General features: G+C 39.3%; 1 protein-coding gene across 6 annotated transcripts in view; it reads left to right on the plus strand.

The window, feature by feature from the left end:
• Positions 1-22873, plus strand: part of ARHGEF28 (Rho guanine nucleotide exchange factor 28) — a 193591-nt gene that overhangs the window by 139219 nt on the left and 31499 nt on the right. For all 6 annotated transcript variants that reach the window (XM_070743150.1, XM_070743151.1, XM_070743154.1 and 3 more), the window contains 10 exons: positions 1856-1996; positions 2310-2560; positions 5545-5667; positions 7857-7974; positions 9847-10101; positions 12978-13054; positions 16043-16221; positions 17056-17144; positions 18681-18863; positions 20270-20398. In XM_070743150.1, coding sequence (XP_070599251.1) covers positions 1856-1996; positions 2310-2560; positions 5545-5667; positions 7857-7974; positions 9847-10101; positions 12978-13054; positions 16043-16221; positions 17056-17144; positions 18681-18863; positions 20270-20398 — 1545 coding nt within the window. The remainder of the gene's footprint in view (positions 1-1855; positions 1997-2309; positions 2561-5544; positions 5668-7856; positions 7975-9846; positions 10102-12977; positions 13055-16042; positions 16222-17055; positions 17145-18680; positions 18864-20269; positions 20399-22873) is intronic.

Raw genomic sequence — 22873 nt, forward strand, 5'->3', positions numbered from 1 at the left:
TATTATTATTATTATTAATTAGATTTGTATGCCGCCCCTCTCTGTAGACTCGGGACGGCTCACAGCAATGACAAAAACAATATACAATGACAAATCTAATAGTTAGAATCTAAAATAACAATAATACATTTTAAAAAGTCTAAAAAACAAGAAACCCCAATACAGTGATCCCCCGATCATTGCGGGGGTTCCGTTCCAGGACCCCCCGCAACGAGCGGGTTTTCGTGAAGTAGCGCTGCGGAAGTAAAAACACCATCTGCGCATGCGCAGATGGTGTTTTTACTCCCGCAGCGCTAGCGAGGAGCCGAAGATTGGGGTTCCTGTTTTAAAACGTCGCCGCCGGCATGGGCGGCTTGCCAGCACCCCCCCGGACCCCGAACCCAGGTTTGGGGGGCTGCTAGGAAGCCGCCCATGCCGGCGGCGACGTTTTAAAACAGCCGCGCCGCTTTCCAATGAGTCCCGAAGACAAACGTCAAACTTCCGCGTTTGTCTTCGGGACTCATTGGAAAGCGGCGCGGCTGTTTTAAAACGTCGCCGCCGGCATGGGCGGCTTGCCAGCACCCCCCGAACCCGGGTGGCCGGGCGAGCAGCGAGCGAACGGCGGGTGGCCGGGCGAAGGGCGGGCGAGCGGCGAAGGGCGGGCGAGCGGGTGCTGGGGAGGGCTTCTCGCCCTCCCACCAGCAAGAGGGGGAGCGAATGGTGTGGGCAGGCTGCGGACAAGCCGTTCGCTCGGGCCGCTTCCCAGCTGAGTACTCAGCTGGGAAGCGGCCCGAGCGAATGGCGTGGGCGGGAGAAGGGCGCGCGAGCCACGGGCGCGCGGGCAGGCAGGCTGCAGACAAGCCGTTCGCTCGGGCCGCTTCCCAGCTGAGTACTCAGCTGGGAAGCGGCCGAGCGAAGCGGCAGCAGCGAGGAGTTTGCGTGGGCGGTGGGTTTTAAGGAGTTTACGAAAGGCAAGGAGGGTGAGGGCAGTTCTAATCTCTGGAGGGAGCTGACTCCAGAGGGTCGGACCCGCCACAGAGAAGGCTTTTCCTCTGGATCCCGCCAAACGACATTGTTTAGTTGACGGGACCCGGAGGAGACCAACTCTGTGGGACCTAACCGGTTGCTGGGATTCGTTCGGCTTCTATTCTGGCGCCTTGGAACATATTTTTACAGTCCAACCAATCAAGCATTTACAGTGGGAGTGTCCCTCTGACCTTCCTGCCAATCAGCTTAAAACTCTGTTGGGAGAATTGGCGCTAGACTTATGGTTGGGGATCACCACAACACAAGGAATTGTATTAAGGGGTCACGGAATTAGAATGATTGAGAACCACTGCTTTAAAGAGTCTTTTTAAAACTGAAAGTTCATTTGCCAGTACTACAGGATTATTGTGTTTCTTGAGCAGGAAACCAATGAATGAAGTGTTAGTTCTTTCATAAGTGCTCAGCAAAAGTTTCCAAGCAATGCCAAAGAGATTTTCAGATAAAGAATAGGGAAACTGGATATGGTTTATCATATTATTTCCTTATTATCAGGACTAACCTTTTGCAAACTTGGAGACAAGTTTTCCCTTAACAGAATACTGTATACTGTATTCAGTTTGGGATTTCCATTTTTAAAGTAAAGTGCATCCCATTAAATGCTACCATTTTTAAATAAATGGATTTTATACAAAAGATACACAGGTGCAAACATAATTAAAAATTCATAACTATCTCTTCAGATTCATAGATTCATTAGTACCAATACTTTTTGGGAATATTAAAAATCAGCATTGGTTTGTAATCAGTACAAACCAATACATTTTAATTGTTTAATTGGTATCTGAGTATAACTTTTTATATTTAAGAATGACTTTTATTTTTGCTATAGATGATGTTGATGCCTCTCTATGGAATGACCTCAGCAGTGATACACAGGAATTTGAGGCAGAATCTTGGAGTCTGGTTGTAGAGCCTTGGTTTTGTAACCAACAAGAAAAGGATGTTATCAAACGACAAGATGTAATCTTTGGTTAGTTTGCTGTAGTATCCTCTATGTTTCTATATAGATAGTGGGAAATGAAAATATAAAGCAGTTTTCTCTAATTTGGCGCTCACTAGATGTGTTCTATTCCTAGGATTTGATAAGAGGAATTGTAATCTAAAATATATGCTGGAATCAGCATTGAAATAAAATTTTTAAAAATGCACACTAGTTTCAGAACGTATATTTTATGTTTATTTTTGTAACATTCTAAGAAAGTGAGAGGAATAAATATAGAAGAGAATTTACTGTAAATTATATTTACCATGACTTATTTAATTTTAAGTTTTTTTTAATGTAGAGTTAATGCAAACAGAAGTGCACCACATCCATACCCTGTTCATCATGTCTAAAATATTTAGAAAAGGGATGAAAGAAGAACTACAGCTGGACCACAGCACAGTGGATAAAATATTCCCTTGCTTAGATGAGCTGCTAGAGCTTCACCAGCAGTTCTTCTGTAGGATGAAGGAGAGGCGACAGCACTCAAGCCAGGAGGGAAGTGACAGAAATTTTGTGATCTGCAAAATTGGAGATGTCCTTGTGCAGCAGGTAAAATTGTACTTTCAACAAAGTGTTTGTGAAGATACGGTCATTCTAAGAGAAACCACTAGCTTAGTAATTGTTCAGAGTTAAAATACGGCTGAATAATGGAGTTTTGTGAACAATTTTCACTGTTCTGACCATTGTGATGGATCAGTAGTCATATGATCATGAGCCACCCCAATCACATGATTAACATTTCCTGCTGACATTCCACAAGCAAAGTCGAACTGAGGTGGCGCAGTGGGTCACTGTTCTGACCATTGTGATGGATCAGTAGTCATATGATCATGGCCACCCCAATCACATGATCAACATTTCCTGCTGACATTCCACAAGCAAAGTCGAACCGAGGTGGCGCAGTGGGTCACTGTTCTGACCATTGTGATGGATCAGTAGTCATATGATCATGAGCCACCCCAATCACATGATCAACATTTCCTGCTGACATTCCACAAGCAAAGTCGAACCGAGGTGGCGCAGTGGGTAGAGTGCTGTACTGCAGGCCACTAAAGCTGACTGCTAGATCTGCAGGCCAGCAGTTCAAATCTCATCACCGGCTCAAGGTTGACTCAGATGCTAGATGTGGGTGAGCATTGGGTATTTCTGATACAGGCAGATATGGAGGCGGGGGATGCCTTCCATCCTTCCAAGGTGGGTAAAATGAGGACACAGATTGTGGGGGCAATATGCTGGCTCTGTTAAAAAAGTGCTATTGCTAACATGTTGTAAGCCGCCCTGAGTTTAAGGAGAAGGGCGACATTAAAAAAACACCAAATAAATAAATAAAGACAAGGGAAAGTGGGCAGGAAGTCAGAAATTGCTCCCATAATTAATAATAATAATAATAATAATAATAATAATAATAATAATAATAATAATAATTTATTAGACTTGAATGCCGCCCCTCTCCGAAAACTCCCATACTAGACTCTGTAGTGTCTATCCACAGCAACCCCTCCACCCATAGCACTCGTGCATGTGCCCATGCCCCAGAATGTGTTCTGTCGGGCGCTCTAGTAGACTCCTCCCAAAAATTCACAGGTACAAATTTCAGACACACACACATGTTTGAAAATTCAAAACAATGTTCTTTATAATGAAAATTCACTTAAACCAAGCTCTCTTTTGGTATAGCAAAGAACACTGGTCTCCAAACAAACTGGTAATTTGTACAAGTCCCTTATCAGTTCTGTGATACTTAGCTTGCAGCTGTGAGGCAATTCACAGTCCTTCTTCTTTCACAAAGTGAAACACACTTTGCCCTGGTTTAGTTTCAAAGCGGGGAAAAATCAGCACACAAAAGGTCAAAGTCAGTAAAGCAGTCACGAAACACAACGATCAGATAATCCTCCACAATGGCCAAACCCACAGGCTGCTATTTATAGCAGCCTCACTAATTACCACAGCCCCACCCAACCACAGGTGGCCTCATTTTCTTTGATAATAATCTCTCAGTTGTAGTTGCCTATGCATCGCTCTCCGCATGCGTGGCTGTATCATTAACTCTTGTTCTGAATCCAAGGAGGAGCTAGATAATTGATCTCCTTCTGAGCTGTTTGCCACACTCTCCTCCTCCCTGTCACTCATGTCTTCTTGGTCAGAGGAGCCTTCATCAGCAGATTCCACCGGGGAGGGGGCAAAACAGGCCTGCAGCATGTGGATGTCTCCCCCACATCCACAATCCTTGGGGCAGGAGCTGGGCCAGAGCTAACCCCAACAGAATGCATGCTTGTGACACTCCTGCAGCACCCATGCACCCCTGTGTGCTCCAGAGTCCCAGCCTGAAGGCATCCCCCATGACTGCATATATCAGAAACAATACTTACCCACAGCTTGCACCTGCTGGACTAGGAGGCTTATCTTTTCCGACTTAATAACATGTGTGGTCCTGGACACCAACTGGAACTGTCAGTATTGCCCTTGCTAAGGGATGCAATCAATGATTGGTTGCTACCAGTTCGACCCGATACGGCAAGCTGGGAGCGGTGGTGGTGGGAGGGTCTGCCCACCCAGCCGGATTCTGGCACAGAAGCATTATGTGCATTCAGAAGCCTTGGGCGTGCCAGTGCACTCCTGTTCCTGAATCAGTAGCAAAGGTAAGGAGAACCCTCTGCTGGATGCAATCCCGGGATATTACACTTTACGATTGAATTTCTTAGTGATGGAAATTGCAGCGCTGTTGCCTTTATAAATCAATAATTATATATCCATTTGTTATGGCCCTGATCCAACCCTATCCTGAAAGAGGAAGGCCTTAACCTTCGTTTGCCAACATCCAAGTCCTTGGAGGGGGCGGCATGTAAATGCAATCAATCAATCAATCAATCAATCAATTTTCAAAGTGTTTGAGATCACCTATAGCAGTGATGGCGGACCTTTTTTTCTTCGGGTGCCGAAAGAGCATGTGGGCGTGCCATTGTGCATGCGTCCCACACCCACAATTCAATGCCTGGGGAGGCCGAAAACAGGTTCCCCTGCTCCCCGGAGGCCCCCTGGAGGCCGGAAATGACCTGTTTCCCAACTTCTGGTGGGCCCAGTAGGCTCGTGTTTTGGCCTTCCCAGGCTCCAAAGGCTTCCCTGGATCCTGGAGAGGGTAAAAATGTCCTCCCCCACCCCCTTGGAGGCTCTCTGGAAGCCAAAAGCGCCCTCCCAGAACCTCTGGGCGAGCCAAAAATCAGCTGGTCGACACACCCATGCATGTTGGAGCTGAGCTAGGGCAATGGTTTGCGTGCCAGCAAATACGACTCCACGTGCCACCTTTGGCACCTGTGCCATAGGTTCGCCATCACTGACCTAGAGAATGCTTCCCTTCCTCTAGCAATTGCGTGACATCTCCCAGTCCAAATTGCTTTTCCAGTGCTCCAAATAGATTTTGTGGTGAAGGATAAGAAATCTATTTGATGAGTGGGAAAACAAATTTGCTACATAACCCAGTATGCAGCATAGTGATAGTTCTACCAGAACTTTATTGAATCGCTTCTGTTTTTCAGTTTTCGGAAGAGAATGCAAGAAAAATGAAGGCAATCTACGGGGAGTTTTGTAGTCACCAGAAAGAAGCAGTTAGCCTTTTTAAAGAATTGCAGCAAAACAAAAAATTCCAGAACTTCATCAAAGTAGGTTGATAATATCTCAGTTGTACAAAAGTTTATCTACTTTAAGAGAATTGTTAACGTGAGAGATTTATTTATTTATTTATTTTATTTATTAATTAGATTTGTATGCCGCCCCTCTACGCAGACTCGGGGCGGCTAACAGCAGTTAAAAAAAACAAATATAACAAATCTAATATAAAAAGTAATTTTAAAAAACACCAATTTAAGAGACCAATCATACAAACAGACATACCATGCCTAAATTTTATAAGCCTAGGGGGAAGGTAATATGAGAGATATGATATATCACATTAAGTTTACACATTAATTTTAATAAATAGTTCAAAAATAGTTTTTCCTAAGTATACCACAAGGTGGCTCTGTTTTAGTGCAGCATGGCAGTTACTACTGACTTTCAGAATTGTAAGAATTGCAGCCAATGCTTCCATTTATACAGAACAGTTTTCTTACTTTTTACTTTTTGTTAATATTTTCAAAGTAGAGAGTGAGTCTCTTAGAAAAGGGAAAGTCCATTCCTATAACAGTATTTTATTGTGTTGTGGATTAAACTCATTATAGTCCGTCCAATGTAAAAAAGCCATTAAATGCTTTTAAGGAAGATGAATTGGACACTGGGCATTGTATAGATAGAATAAAATGAACAAATAAATAAACACATAGCTCTTTTATAGAAGTTGTCTCTATTTTTAATAAAGTAATTATAGACACAATTATGTTCGTGCTGAAACAGGGTTTATCACTAAAGCCTTATGAAATTTAAAAAATATACTATCTTCAGTGTTTCTAATTATTTGAATAATTTTAAAAAACATAATTACATGCAATTATTTGTTGTTGGCTTATTTGTACTTTGTTACAAATAAGATAATAAATTATCCCATTCCAATGGAAGGAATCCGCAGTGGAAATAACATCTTTTTTATATGTATACAATGTGCTTTTTCAGTATTTTAGAATAGAATAGAATAACAGAGTTGGAAGGGACCCTGGAAGTCTTCTAATCCAACCCCCTGCTTAGGCAGGAAACATAGAAACATAGAAGACTGACAGCAGAAAAAGACCTCATGGTCCATCTAGTCTTCCCTTATACTATTTCCTGTAACCCTACACCACTTCAGACAAATGGTTATCCAACATTTATTTATTTATCTATTCATTCATTCATTCATTCATTCATTCATTTATTTGTCATACAAATATAGTATTGTAGTATGTTTAACATAATATAAGTATAAAGTAGAGATAGAAAAGATAAAAAAGGCATTTGGAGAGGAACAGTAGGCACAAAGGTGCACTTATGCACTTATAACTGTCAGGAAATTTCTCCTTAGTTCTAAGTTGCTTTTCTCCTTGTTTAGTTTCCACCCATTGCTTCTTATTCTACCTCAGGTACTTTGGAGAATAGTGAGACTCCCTCCTCTTTGTAGCAGCCTCTGAGATATTGGAACACTGCTGTCATGTCTCCCCTACTCTTTCTTTTCATTAAACTAGACATACCCAGTTCCTGCAATCATTCTTCATATGTTTTAGTCCCCTAATAATCTTTGTTGCTCTTCTCTTTTATTTCTTTTATTGTTTTTTCAGGCCGCCTACAGGCAATAGTGATTTTGTGATTCATTGGAGTGGGGGATCAGCAATTTCCATGAGGGTAGGGGAAAAAAAGTCAAAGGGGCAATTACAGCAGCACAATTGAAGGCCAACTCTTGTGTGCAGCATTGATAAACATACAAAAGAGATGGGTTTTTGGTAGTCTTGCTATTAGAGCCATCTCTACTTTTTGCCATTCCAGACCATTTCCTTTGGCATTGTAGATAACTTACTCAAAATTATTATAAAATTTCTTAGTCTTTTTCCTTTATCGACTATGGATGTAACACAGCAAAATGAAGTCAATAATAGCTTAATATCAAATGGATTGAAGCAAGAAGATTTTTTTCCTTCACTCAAGCGGAGAGACTTTAAAATTTAACTTATCCCAGTTATGACTATATCTTTTCAACTTACATTGTTTTTATTGTTTCCTAATATGATTTTATTGCTATGACTCTTACTAAGTTTTGTATCTTATGATTCTTGAAGAATTGTGTGTCCAATAGCACTTTGTCAATAAAGAATTGTATTCTATTGTAAGTGACATTTTGTAAGATGTCTTGAAGGCTGCATATTAAAATTTAAATCTCTTCTTAAAGCTGCGGAACAGTAATCTTTTGGCCCGGCGTCGAGGAATCCCAGAATGCATTTTGCTAGTCACTCAAAGAATCACAAAGTACCCAGTTCTGTTAGGGAGAATATTACAGTATACCAAAGGTAAGCAATAATTTTCTACTTGCTTCATAAATAAATCTTATTGTATGCTTAGCTAACTAACATCAAAGCAACAACATTTTTTTAACAAATTCCTATAAAAATATTTATTTATAAAAAAATTATAATACTTTTTATGTTTTCAGATAGCTTATTTTGCAAATAAATTACTTTGCTGTAAATGAGTAGTAAATCTGTTTCATATATTTATTATTTATTAATTTGTTCAATTTATTTCCCACCTATCTCATTGTGAAGCATCTCTAGGTGGCTTACACTGAGAAAAAGGAAGAAATGAAAAGAGTGTAAAAAGAAGTAAAATAATAAAATAAAAAATGAAATGGAACACAAGAATATCAGTATGTGTAACAAAAAAAGATCATTATGATAACAAAAAAAATGGACAGGTGGAGAGCAGAGAGCAAAGGAGGGAAGGGGGAGTTTGCCATCAATTTATAATGAACAATTATCTAAAATATGATAAAATTCTAGGAACTGAAGTACAGTGGTACCTCTACCTAAGAACGCCTCTATTTACACATTTTTCTAGAACCGGGTGTACAAGATTTTTTTGCCTCTTCTCAAGAACCATTTTCCACTTACAAACCCGAGCCTGTAATATGTCTTCATTAGAAACTGTAACTGGAAAAGGAAGGGAAAAGCCTCCATGGGGCCTCTCTAGCAATCTCCTGGGAGGAAACAGGGCAGAAATAGGCAGGGAGAAACCTCTGTGGGGCCTCTCTAAGAATCTCCTGGGAAGAAACAGGGCCTCCACCCTCCCTATGGTTTCCCCAATCACACACATTATTTGCTTTTACATTGATTCCTATGGGAAAAATTGCTTCTTCTTACAAACTTTTCTACTTAAGAACCTGGTCACGTAACAAATTAAGTTTGTAAGTAGAGGTACCACTATAGTTGAAATTCACATAGCCTGAGCAGTTGGGTTGGTGAAAGCTGTTGTAGCTAATGAGGGGCCCAATGAAGGGCCAAGTCCGGTAAACAAAGGTTTGAATACATGTTGGAAAGAAAAAGAAGTGGAAGCAAGTCTGATTATAGTTCTAGGTGCTATACTCTGAGCTCATGATCCTACCAGAAAATAGCAGCAAATCTAGCATGTGCCAAGGTTCTAGGTAGCATCCAAACTAAATCAAAGTCCAAGTCAAAGTATTCCTCAAAGTTCCAATTTATTGCCGGAGCCATCCTGGCACCTACGCTTGGAAACCTGAATCTGAGTTTCTCACTGTCGGGGTTTGTAAGTGATTAATGTCCGTTAGAACATTAACCTTGTGGAGGCGATAGACGAAGCCTTTAGTCATTTGTTCAAAACAAGATTTCTTTTATTATAAAAGTAGAAAAATAAAACATGTCTCGAGGGACAACACAACAAATATGTCTTCACATAATAGAGGTAAAAGAAGAATGGAGTTTTAGGATGAAGAAGAAGGAAGTGATGTTAGTTTTGGCAGGATATTACATCATAATAGGAGGATCTTAGTAAGGCACACAAAGTTAACTCTTTAATTACTGAATGTCTCTGGGGCTGGCAATATTCTGCGTGACACTCACCCAGTTGAAAGTTCACATCCCTTGTCCCCCACCCACAAACTTGTCACGTTGCCCACTCAGATTGTGCCAGCATGGCAAGTCCTCCTTCCGCTTCTGCCCAGGTGGGTGGGCATAGGATGGCCTTGAACCATTCAAAAGCTTTCTGCTTTTTAAAGCAGCAAAACTTTGATTTTTAGAATCCCGCGAGCCATAAACCATTCACAAAACAGATTTGAAAACAATACTCTGGCTCTTTCTTACGAAAATCCATTGTAAATATTTAAGGAGAAGGGTTTGCTAACAAGATGCGCCTCTTTTTTTATACAGAAGGAACAGAAGAACACCAGGATTTGTGTAGAGCCCTTAACCTTATCAAGGATATGATTGCAGCAGTTGATTTGCAAGTCAGTGAATACGAAAAGAAAGAGAAGTTGCTGGAGATTCTCAGTAAAGTTGAGAACAAAACATATACCAAATTGAAAAATGGACATGTTTTCAGGAAACAAGATTTGATCAAGAAACAGAGGACCCTTTTGCATGAAGGCTTGGTCTACTGGAAGACAGCTACAGGCCGTTTCAAAGGTTATTGAAATTTAAATTCCTTGTATATTTTCAGTGGTGCATCACCTTCTGTATTTTTCTAAAAAAAAGCTATTACAAACGTGATAAGTATTGTATTGACAGTTCTGTGTTAGCAAAAACTTCAGAAGAGAAGGATTTAGGGGTAGTGATTTCTGACAGTCTCAAAATGGGTGAGCTGTGTGGTCGGGCAGTAGGAAAAGCAAGTAGGATGCTTGGCTGCATAGCTAGAGGTATAACAAGCAGGAAGAGGGAGATTATGATCCCGCTATATAGAGCACTGGTGAGACCACATTTGGAATACTGTGTTCAATTCTGGAGACCTCACCTACAAAAAGATATTAACAAAATTGAACAGGTCCAAAGACGGGCTACAAGAATGGTGGAAGGTCTGAAGTATAAAACGTATCAGGAAAGACTTAATGAACTCAATCTGTATAGTCTGGAGGACAGAAGGAAAACGGGGGATAGGATCGAAACATTTAAATATGTCAAAGGTTAAATAAGGTTCTGGAGGGAAGTGTTTTTAATAGGAAAGTGAACACAAGAACAAGGGGACACAATCTGAAGTTAGTTGGGGGAAAGATCAAAAGTAACATGAGAAAATATTATTTTACTGAAAGAGTAGTAGATCCTTGGAACAAACTTCCAGCAGACATGGTTGGTAAATCCACAGTAACTGAATTTAAACATGCCTGGGATAAACATATATCCATCCTAAGATAAAATACAAAAAATAGTATAAAGACAGATTAGATGGATCAAGAGGTCTTTTTCTGCCATCAGTCTTCTATGTTTCTAAGGTGCTAAAGATATGAAAAAAGTCTTAGATTATAGATAGGACAGCTATATGTTGTTTAAGTTTATGGACCTGGCATTTTTTCTCACTAATTTCCCCCAGCGTTAAGTTTGTCTGAATTCTTTTTTCCTGTCATAAAAGTAAGAAATCAGTTGATCTGATTATAATGCAACCAACATTAGCAATCTGTTTTCTAATATACGCTGCTCAAAAAAATAAAGGGAACACTGAAATAACACATCCTAGATCTGAATGAATGAAATATTCTCATTGAATATTTCATTTGCACAACTATTCCATTTGCACAACAGCATGTGAAATTGAGTGTCAATCAGTGTTACTTCCTAAGTGGACAGTTTGATTCAGAGAAGTTTGATTTACTTGAAGTTATATTCTGTTTTAAGTGTTCCCTTTATTTTTTTTTGAGTGTAGTATGAAATCACATTAGAACATTAAACCTAGCTCAAATGTTAGGTGTAAAATTATGTCTTCAAGTTAAATTTATTTTGTTAGCCTAACGAGTACATTGTAGTAACAATAAAAGCAGTACAAAATTAAGAAAATAATAAAATCAAGTACATAAGTTGACTCTGAAATAGCAACTTTATGTTCAAATTATTTAATCAAAGTCATTCTAAATTAAGAAGCTAACATCAATGGACACTTAAAAGAATCAGACGGCCCTGTTGCAGAGGCAAGGGTCCTCTTCTGAAAATTTCTCCCATCTCCACTTGGTACATCTTGAATATTGACGTACATCTGGGAAAGTATCCAAGTAAAAAAATTTAACAAACAGACAGACTGAAGCAAGTGAAATGAAGATTGAAGCAACTAGATCAGTGGTTCCCAACGTGGGCCCCACGCCCACAAGGGGAGCAATTTGATTTTTAAAGGATGCAATTGGAACCTTGTTTTAACCAAGTTAATAGCCTTTTAGCTTCCTCTATGTGAGTAGAAGTTCACTTTTTGAATAGTAAGAATTATATGTTACAAGGGGGAGGTCATGGTTTTAGATATGCTTAGGTGGGGCATGGCCAAAAAACGGTTGGGAACCACTGAACTAGATGAACTGGTTGCATTACCCTGGTTCTGCTACAAATAATCCTTGTTTAGCAATCATAGTTGGGACTGCTAAATCAGTCATTAAGGGAAGTGGTTGCTAAGCAAAACCACAATAGTACAGTAGTTACCTCTAGATACGAGCTGCTCCACATGCGAGTATTCCAAGATACGAGCCAGGAGGGAAGAGAAATTTCTTTTCGAGACCCGAGCTCAAATTTGGGATACGAGCCGAGCGTCCACTAGGTGGTGCAAGAATCCTTGCTTCTGGTTATCTCGGAGGGAAAAAACAAAGTCTAAAGCCATTTGTTCCAGATATGAGTTGTTCGACATACAAGCTCCCTTCTGGAACGAATTAAACTCGTATCTAGAGGTACTACTGTATATGATTTTACTTCAGCTTTCCTTTGCTTTACCAGCCTGTATAGTTTGCAATTAAAATAATTATGTCGTATATGTGAAAATTATAAAGTTTTTCATTATTGTATTTGCAAATTCACACTAAATGAGAATTGCCTGTATTAAATGAGGATTACCTGTATTAAAATATAAAATGTAACTCAAAAATTCTTAAAGTGAAGAAATATATTAATAGCTATATTAGTTGGCAGTTTCAAAATACTGCTTATGATAAATATGTACATGTCACTTCATTGAATACAAATCACAGAGCTCCAGCCTGAAGCCTTAGAGCAGGGGTCCTCAAACTAGGCAACTTTAAGACTTGTGGACTTCAACTCCCAGCTATGCTATGCTATGCTGGCTGGAGAATTCTGGGAGTTGAAGTCCACAAGTCTTAAAGTTGTCAAGTTTGGAGTCCTCTGCCTTAGAGGAAAGCTGTGCCCATGTCATCAATTTATTATGTGTTTTCATAGTATGTCCCATCCTAATCGGTGCACCTGGTGAATCTATGAATGTTGTACTGTGATGTGAATGTTTTTTTAAAACAATTATTTTCATTTGATTTTTTAAAATATAATATGAACGATTGGTCTATAATCACAATTTTCTTTTTTAAAAGACATTTTAGCTCTGCTTCTAAATGATGTGATGTTGTTTTTACAAGAAAAAGATCAGAAATATATATTTGCAGCTGTTGTAAGTATGACTATTTAAACACACTTTAAATTATTTTAACTGGGAAATTGCGTCTTTTATAAAAATAATAAATGTCGGGGCCTTATTCAATCAAAATTAAGCAGTCTATAAATTTAGATAAATTTCTGTTCAAGTCATTGAAAGAAAACAGATACATTTGTAGATACATCTATTTACATCTAGATACATTTATATACATTTATATCTATTTATAGATACATATATAATATAAATAGATATAAATAGATACATCTATTTATTTGTATCTGTATCTGTAGCATCTTGTCTGAAATCTCTAAAATGATAAATGAATTTGAAGATTCTCTTAATGATTCATACTAATGATTTCATAGCAGGTTAGGCAAAAATAATTAGTCTTTACTAAATTGTGAGGGGCGCTGTAGATTGTGAGGGGCGTCCTTCCTGGAATGGAAGGGCAGGTTGCCCAGCACCTGAATTTTGTTCATATGACCTCACGGTGCTGCATGACCGTAACTTTGAAACTAAATCATAAGAAGCTTTTTGGGGGGGCGGGGATATTTCGTGGCTTTGAACAGTTGATAGGTGACTAGTCATAAGTTGCGGTTAACCTGTAACTTTCCTCAAATTTTATTTATTTATTTATTTTATTTATTTATTGGATTTGTATGCCGCCCCTCTCCGTGGACTCGGGGCGGCTAACAACAGTGGTAAAAACAGCATGTGACAATCCAATATTAAAACAGCTAAAAACCCTTGTTATAAAACCAATCATACATACAGACATACCATGCATAAATTGTAGAAGCCTAGGGGGAAAGAATATCTCAGTTCCCCCATGCCTGACGGCAGAGGTGGGTTTTAAGGAGCTTACGAAAGGCAAGGAGGGTGGGGGCTATTCTAATCTCTGGGGGGAAGTTGGTTCCAGAGGGTCGGGGCCGCCACAGAGAAAGCTCTTCCCCTGGGTCCCGCCAAACGACATTGTTTAGTTGACGGGACCCGGAGAAGGCCCACTCTGTGGGACCTAACTGGTCGCTGGGATTCGTGCGGCAGCTTATACATTATAGTGTGTAGAGGGTAACAAACCCATTCATTATTTCAGATAATATAATGGGAGGGATGGATAGATAGATAGATAGATAGATAGATAGATAGATAGATAGATAGATAGATAGATAGATTCATTCATTCATTCATTCATTCATTCATTCATTCATTCAATTTTTATGCCGCCCTTCTCCTTAGACTCAGGGCGGCTTACAACATGTTAGCAATAGCACTTTTTAGCAGAGCCAGCCTATTGCCCCCACAATCTGGGTCCTCATTTTAACCACCTCGGAAGGATGGAAGGCTGAGTCTACCTTGAGCCGGTGATGACATTTGAACCACTGACCTTCAGATCTACAGTCAGCTTCAGTGGCCTGCAGTACAGCACTCTACCTGCTGCGCCACCCCGGCTCCTACCTCCCTGCAGATATTAAATGCAGGGCAGATTGAGGAATATTTAGACACAATGCACCTTAAAAAGTATATAGAAGGACAAAAGAAAGCTCCTAATAAACTAATTATTGAAAAAGAAACAAAAAGCAAATCAGATGTTAATAATTCAATAATAGGACCAGGTGGGTTTTTTATGTATTCTAAGACATTTCCTGAAATTCTGATTAATCCATTAACTTAGGTAATGAATTAAATTCAACAATATCAAGCGTTTTCATCCTCCTGCTTTAATTTCTGTGTTAATTTAGTTAGCATTATTACAGGCTGTTCCCAGTCCTACAGACTTATCCCAGTCCTAAAGACTTCTAATGCACATTAGAAGCTTTTCAACAGCAGTATTTGCAAAAATACTAATTTCTAACTGGATTGATACAGCCTGATTAGGCTGGATTTATCCTAACATGAGGGATAATGCTTTGTATATATTATGAATGAGATTATAGTGAAAGGACAAACTTGCTCTTTCTCACATTATTTACCTTTGTTCACACAGACAAAAAAGATACAACAACAAAACAATGTTTCCAGAAATAGCTGACATAATATGACATTGAAATGATTAGGGGTCTCCAACCTTGGCAACTGAAGCAAAGCTGGCTGAGGAATTATGGGAGTATAATAATAATAATAATAATAATAATAATAATAATAATAATAATAATAATAATAATAATGATGATGTTGTGCCAGAACTACCATTTACCAGTGGCAAAGAACTGGTGGGATCATAAGCCCGAAAAAGTGGTCGAAAATGAGCAAGCAAAACTACTGTGGGACTTCCGACTTCCGACTGACCGAATTCTGAAGTATAACACACCAGACATTGTGATCATGGAGAAAAAGAAAGTATGGATCATCGACATCCCAGGAGACAGCAGAATTGAGGAGAAGCAGCTAGAGAAATTAGTGAAATACAAAGATCTAAAAATCGAGCTGCAACAACTCTGGCATAAGCCAGTGAAAGTGGTCCCAGTGGTACTTGGCACGCTAGGCGCAGTGCCAAAGGATCTCAGCGGACATTTGAAAACCATCGGAATTGACAAAATCTCCATCTGTCAATTGCAAAAGGCCGCTTTACTGGGATCGGCAAACATAATTCGCTGCTACATCACACAGTCCTAGGTGCTTGGGAAGCGCCCGACTGGTGATGAAATATGAAATCCAGCATAGTGATCTCGTTTGCTGTGTTGTACTGAAATAATAATAATAATAATAATAATAATAATAACAACAACAACAACAACAACAACAGCAGCAGCTCACAACAACATAAACAGTGTACAAATCCAATGTTAAAAAATACAGTTTAAAATCCTTATAATAAAATAATCACACAATCCAATCAAACCATACACCAACCTTGACAATTGGGGTGTGTGTTAATTTCCCCATGCCTGGCAGGGAAGTCCTCAAGTCTTTAAAGTTGCCAAGGTTGGAGACCCCTGATTTAGATGGTTAGTCAGATCCTTTTACTTAGAATAAGTTGTGATTTGCATTTCCCCCCTATAGGATCAGAAGCCTGCTGTTATAGCTCTTCAGAAACTTATTGTCCGAGAGGTAGCCAATGAAGAGAGAGGAATGTTCCTGATCAGTGCATCCTCCACAGGGCCTGAGATGTATGAAATTCATACTAGTTCCAAAGAAGAACGCAGTCACTGGATGAGGCAAATTCAAGAAGCAGTGGAAAGGTACATACTGGGACATTGGTTGCCACTTAGTTACTCTTTATTTTAATGTAAAAATTCTCCCTAGAAATGCTTGTTAACCACATCTTACTAAATTAACATGTGACAAATCTTGGAAACATAAAAATTTGAACATTCTGAGAATTGATCTAATGAACTCATACTGCTTCTTGCTGTCAGCAGTGTCTGTTATAAAATGAAGTCTTCATTAGGCTATTTTGGATAGTTAAATGGCGGTGTGGCTTTTTTATGATCTGACTTGCAAATAAATTGTTATGCTAGGGAGGATGGGAATAGTAAGGCACCATCTTCTGTTGCAGTTTAGTGTCACTGGAAAGCACCAGCGGTGATATTCACTTACCTTGCCTACCGGTTCGCAAATGTGAGTGTGTGCCCCATCCGCCCATGTGCAAAGCCTTCCATGCATGCACGAACATGGATAAATGGGGAGTGATTACATCTGGGTACGTGGGCAGGGCATCCCGCAGTCAGTGCTACTGGTTTGCCTGATCTGGATAGAACCAGCCGTATACCACCTCTGTTATGCATGCTATTTGTGATGTCATGTCCAGCCTGATTTTTAAAGTATATGGTGGCCAACTGCTTAAATGCAATATTTATTTCTGTTAAATATTTCTTACGCAAAGGACAAAACAGGGAAAGAAAATATACCTGCTAATCTCATTAAATTGTAAATGTCTCTACGATTACAAATATCTCTTTGAAATTAACACTATTAAATTAGTATGAAGCTGACTTTTCCAAATGGATTCCTGTATATAATGAAAAAAATATAAGTTTGCTTTAATCTGTTTTGCTTATATGACATCACTGAAGTTGTCCGGAAGAAGAAGGCAAAATAGGTGATTCTGATGAGGACAGAAAACTAACTGAAGCCAGAGCGGCCAAAATTCAAAAATGTCAAGGTATAGTGTAATATTTTCTGGAATTTTAAAACTAATATATTCATCCATTAAAGTGGAAATAGTCATTAAGAAAGGATGCCCCTTCCTCCATTAGACATTTTATAAGCTTCTCTATGCATTAGGATTTCCTACCTACTGCTGTTTTCCAAAGGTGGGCAGTAGTTCGTGCACCTAGGTGCGCGACTCCGGTAGGTTGGCTGCGCCTAGGTGCACGGTTCTGGTAGGCCGTGCAGGCACGCAACCAGTAAGATATCAGTGATTTTCACCTTTTTTTGCTTCTGAACATGCGTGGAAGCAAATAGACAAAAAATGTCCAAGGAGAAAAGAGGGAAGGAAATTGCTAAAATCTCACATGAGGATGCTTGTGCACAAGAGATTTGGGTGATTTTCATCTATTCCTTTGTTTCCGCACATGTGCGGAACCAAAAAAGGGGCAAAAATTGGCCAAATTCGCATGAGATTTCGCTGCTGCCCATGCTCAGCAACCAAATCACGCACGCATGCGCACCATGAGCGCCAGCAGATAGGAGCATATCACTGCCTGTTTCCTCATTGTGAAGTAACTATAAGGTGTATGTGGTTGCTTCACTAGGGATGGGATTGCATGCAATTCATAATAGAAATACAGTGGTACCTCAGTACTCGAATGCTTTGGTTCTCGTACATTTCGGATAACGAACAAATTTTTTAGCAAAAATTTGCTTCGGTATCTGAACAAAAATTCGGATACCGAAGAGCCACAGAAAATTTTGTTCATTATCCAAAATGTTACCGCCGGGGGCTGCTGTAATCCCAGCAGCTTCAGGGGGCTGAGGATCTCTATAAGAGCTCCAAGTTGCAGGAAGGGTGCGGGCGGCTGCAATCCCGGCAGCTTTGGGGGGCTCCTTTCCTCATTGCTTCCTCTTATTACCTGTAAGCAGCTGCAAAAACTTTCTCCTTCCCGGCGGTGGCAACGGCGGCGGCTTCCCTTCGAGGAGCAACAGCGCCAGGAACGTCACGTGATGAAGGGAAGCTGCTGGAGCGGCGGCAACTGCTGAGATGGCTCCGGCGGCTTCCCTTCATCATGTGACGTTCCCGGCGCTGTTGCTCCTCGAAGGGAAGCCGCTGCCGTTGCCGCCGCCGGGAAGGAGAAAGTTTTTGCAGCTGCTTACAGGTAATAATACGAAGCATTGAGGAAAGGAGCCCCCCAAAGCTGCCGGGATTGCAGCCGCCCCCACCCTTTCTGCAGCTTGGAGTACCGAATTTATTTATCCCATAGGAAATAAAGAAAATAGATTTAATTGGTTCCCAGCGAGTTAACAGGGGCTGGGAACCAATTAAATCCATTTCCATTATTTCCTATGGGATAAATAAATTTGGTACTCGACCAAATTGGTTCTCGACCACACTTCTGGAATGAATTGTGGTCGAGAACCGAGGCACCACTGTAACAAATTTTAAAATGAAAATAATAATGTGCATAATTATGACTCCAGCATAAATAAGTAATAATTACATTCACCATACTTTTTAATCTGCATGATTTTTTGGGTATAGTGCTCTTGAATAACCAAGACCAGCAGATATGTAACTACTTAGAAGAGAAGCTTAATATCTATGCAAAGCTTGGAAATATGAGTGGTTTTGAAGAAGTTCATGCAGAACCACATCTGCTTATTAAACCCGACTCTGGAGAAACTCCTCAAGTGGCCTCACTTCTGGCAGCAGCTCTCAAAGAAGGTAAATGTTTCTACATATCAAGTATTTTTTTCCAAGGACATCTCCTCCCTCTCTGCCCCTTGTCACACCTCTTAATATTTTAATTAATTTCATCTTTAAAAAAATTGAAAGCAGGCACTCATAATTCTTCCAAATGGGACCATAGTCCTAGGTAAAGTGGTGCTTCTACCTACAAACGCCTGTATTTACTAACTTTTCTAGATAAGAACCGGATGTTGAAGATTTTTTTGCCTTTTCTCAAGAACCATTTTCCACTTACAAACCTGAGCCTCTGAAACTGTAACCTGAAAAGGCAGGGAGAAGCCTCCGTGGGGCCTCTCTAGGAATCTCCTGGGAGGAAACAGGGCCGGAAAAGGTGGGGAGAAGCCTCCGTGGGGCCTCTAGGAATCTTCTGGGGGCCTCCATCCTGCCTGTGGTTTCCCCAATCGCCTGCATTATTTGCTTTTACATTGATTCCTATGGGAAAAATTGCTTCTTCTTACAAACTTTTCTATTTAAGACCCTGGTCACGGAACGAATTAAGTTCGTAAGTACAGGTACCACTGTACTTCTATCTCTCATAATGAATGAGCCAGCCACTATAGAAAATAGTATGGTTTTCTTTAAACTCTATTTTATGGAATTCTGAAAAAGATAGAAACATAGAAGACTGACGGCAGAAAAAGACCTCATGGTCCATCTAATCTGCCGTTATACTATTTCCTGTATTTTATCTTACAATGGATATATGTTTATCCCAGGCATGTTTAAATTCAGTTACTGTGGATTTACCAACCACGTCTGCTGGAAGTTTGTTCCAAGGATCTACTACTCTTTCAGTGAAATAATATTTTCTCACGTTGCTTTTGATCTTTCCATCAACTAACTTCAGATTGTGTCCCCTTGTTCTTGTGTTCACTTTCCTATTAAAAACACTTCCCTCCTGAACCTTATTTAAATTAATTAACTAGGAAACCCTGTAAGTGACTTTAGGCCTTTGCTGAAAAAATCAATTTGGGCTTTGGGTACTGCATTACTCTCCATGGAGAAGTTCCCTGAGGATGGCCTCCAGCACGAGTCCAAAAGCTTGGAAAACTTAAAATACACTACTAAGTGTAGCTGAATTTTGACATTTTATATGTATTCTATTATATCTAATTGGTTAATCACTATCAATTGCATGTATATGAATGATATACATACGACTAATACTTACGGGTTGATCTTTGACCACAATAAAAATCTCCTTCTTCTCCTACTTTCTTATAAGCCATATTTTTATTTATTGATTTAGATTTAGAAGCCGCCCTCTCCTGATGGACTCAGGGCAGCTTATAAAGCTCATATAAGAATTATAAATTCTTATATAAGAATTACTGTTTATCTTGTACGCACAATAAATACCTTAATGTTTGCTTTTGTTGCAGCTGAAAACCTTCATACAACAGTAGCATTACTGAAAACGAAAGACACAAACCACTCAGAGGAGGAGAATGTTGGTGACTCATGTTTGACAAATCTTAGTGAAACTGAACTCTGTGAACCTTTCACTGATTGTTAGTAAGAGCTAATATTTTTAATTGCCTACTGCTTAGATATATTTACCACGATTGTTTCAAAATATGAATATATATCCTCGCTTTTCGCAGGGGATGCATTCCGAGACTGTCCGCGAAAGTTGAATTTCCGCGAAGTAGAGATGCGGAAGTAAATACACTATTTTGGGCTATGAACAGTATCACAAGCCTTCCCTTAACACTTTAAACCCCTAAATTGCAATTTTTCATTCCCTTAGCAACCATTCAGATTATTACTCACCATGTTTATTTATTAAAGTTTATTTAAAAAAATATTTATTAAAGGCAGACGAGCTTGGCAATGACATATGACGTCATCGGGTGGGAAAAACCGTGGTATAGGGAAAAAACCCCGCAAAGTATTTTTTAATTAATATTTTTGAAAAACCATGGTATAGACTTTCCGCGAAGTTCGAACCCGCGAAAATCGAGGGAACACTAGAGGCAAAAAGGAGCTTTGACGTTCCTTCAAATATACCAGGGTGATCTGACATAAAAAAAACATATAGCCCCTCCCTGGTACAGAACTGGAAGGGATCTGATTTGATAGCTCAACTGCTAATTCTCTGCCTTACAAGGCAGAGTCCACCGGATCAAATCCCAGTAAGGAAGGGTGTGGCTAGCTGATGAGGCCAGAACAAGGCCGAAATGGGACCATCCTAGTCTCCCTTAATTTTAAAAAAATTCCAGCTTAAAAAACAACAACATGTGACATATATATATTCCATATTTACAACAGCACGAAGCTTAAAACTTCAGCCTGATGATGGTGAATGTGATTTCACCGAAACGTCGCATAGACACTCAAAATATTACATTATATAGAATATATATTCTAGGAAATATATTATACATATATGTATGTTTTCGTAGATTTTCACGGGTACAGGTATGAAGTTCTTGGCATATTCGGGTTTCTTCCCGTGTAAATTTCAGAGATTCCTGGCATATATCTCCTAGAATAATTAGTTATGTCACTGGTACTTGCATTCCTGATATAAATGTTTCAATCAGATATGTGCAAATATGAAGCCCTAAAACTGTGAATGGATTTAATTAACTCAGTTCTTATTATTGAAAAAATTAGGGACTATTAATCTGTGACCATATTTAAATGGCCTATATGCCATGTTTATTTGAATGTTTGGAGATTACTTGGAAAAAAAATCTGGCCTTGATATTGCATTTATTTTTCTGTTACAAAAAGGGCACTTGCATTTCTTCATTATAGCAACACTCCATTGGTAAAAAAGTAGAACAGAGCTATACTTGGTTTGATTTGTAACATGAGCATGGAAGCGCTAACCGTAAAAATGTTGAAACCAAGATGAAGTAGGTCTTCAAAATTTAGACCTTCCACACATCTAAAATGATGATTGATAATTCTGTAGTACCAGTTAAAATAAAAGTTCTGGTAGAAAGGAGTTCCACCAGTGCCAACTGCATATATATGCTTATTCTTGGTGACTACACTCAACATTTTATTAAATATTCTTTTTTGGGGGAGCAAAGAATTTTTTTTTATTTTTTTCTCTCCAATCACAGTACAATAAAAATTATCACAACAACATCAAATTGTTTTACAATAAATCAATTTCAGGAAGTTATAGAATACAATGCTACCACTTTCACTTTTGACATCTGAATAAAAATAGCTGCCCAATTTTTTAATGCTATAGAAATATACTATTAGCTAAGACCCCATTGAATCCAAATTCTAGTATCTCACATTGAATAGGCTGAAATGTTTCAAATCTCTCCCAATTGCTTCCATATCAATTTTCATATATAATCAATACCCTTTACAAATAGTTAACACCTATTATTTATTTATTTTATTTATTTATTTATTTATTAGATATGTATGCCGCCCCTCTCCATAGACTCGGGGCGGCTCACAGCATACAATGAAACAATTCATAACAAATCTAATAAATTTAAAAAACTTTTAAAAACCCCATTATTAAAACAGACATACACACAAACATACCATACATAAATTGTATAGGCTCGGGGGGGGAGTGTGCCTCAATTCCCCCATGCCTGACGTCAGAGATGGGTTTTAAGGAGTTTACGAAAGGCAAGGAGGGTGGGGCAGTTCTAATCTCCGGAGGGAGCTGGTTCCAGAGAGTTGGGGCCGCCACAGAGAAGGCGCTTCCCCGGGACCCGCCAGACGACATTGTTTGGTCGACGGGACCCGGAGAAGGCCAACTCTGTGGGACCTAATCGGTCGCTGGAATTCGTGCGACCAATTAATAAAATACCCTTAAAACATTTGAAAAATTATTACAGTAGCGTAGTCAAAGGGGAAAAAATAAACCCAATAATATCACCAAATATTAAACATTCTTAATGGTACAAAGAAATCTATGAAAAACTGAATAGCAGTAAAGAAATTTTTGAGATTTCTGAAAAAGAAGCTAAGTAAGCAAAGGGAAAAGAAAAAGAAAGCTA

Source organism: Erythrolamprus reginae, chromosome 2 (genome assembly GCF_031021105.1).
Source record: "Erythrolamprus reginae isolate rEryReg1 chromosome 2, rEryReg1.hap1, whole genome shotgun sequence".
Lineage (NCBI taxonomy): Eukaryota > Metazoa > Chordata > Lepidosauria > Squamata > Dipsadidae > Erythrolamprus > Erythrolamprus reginae.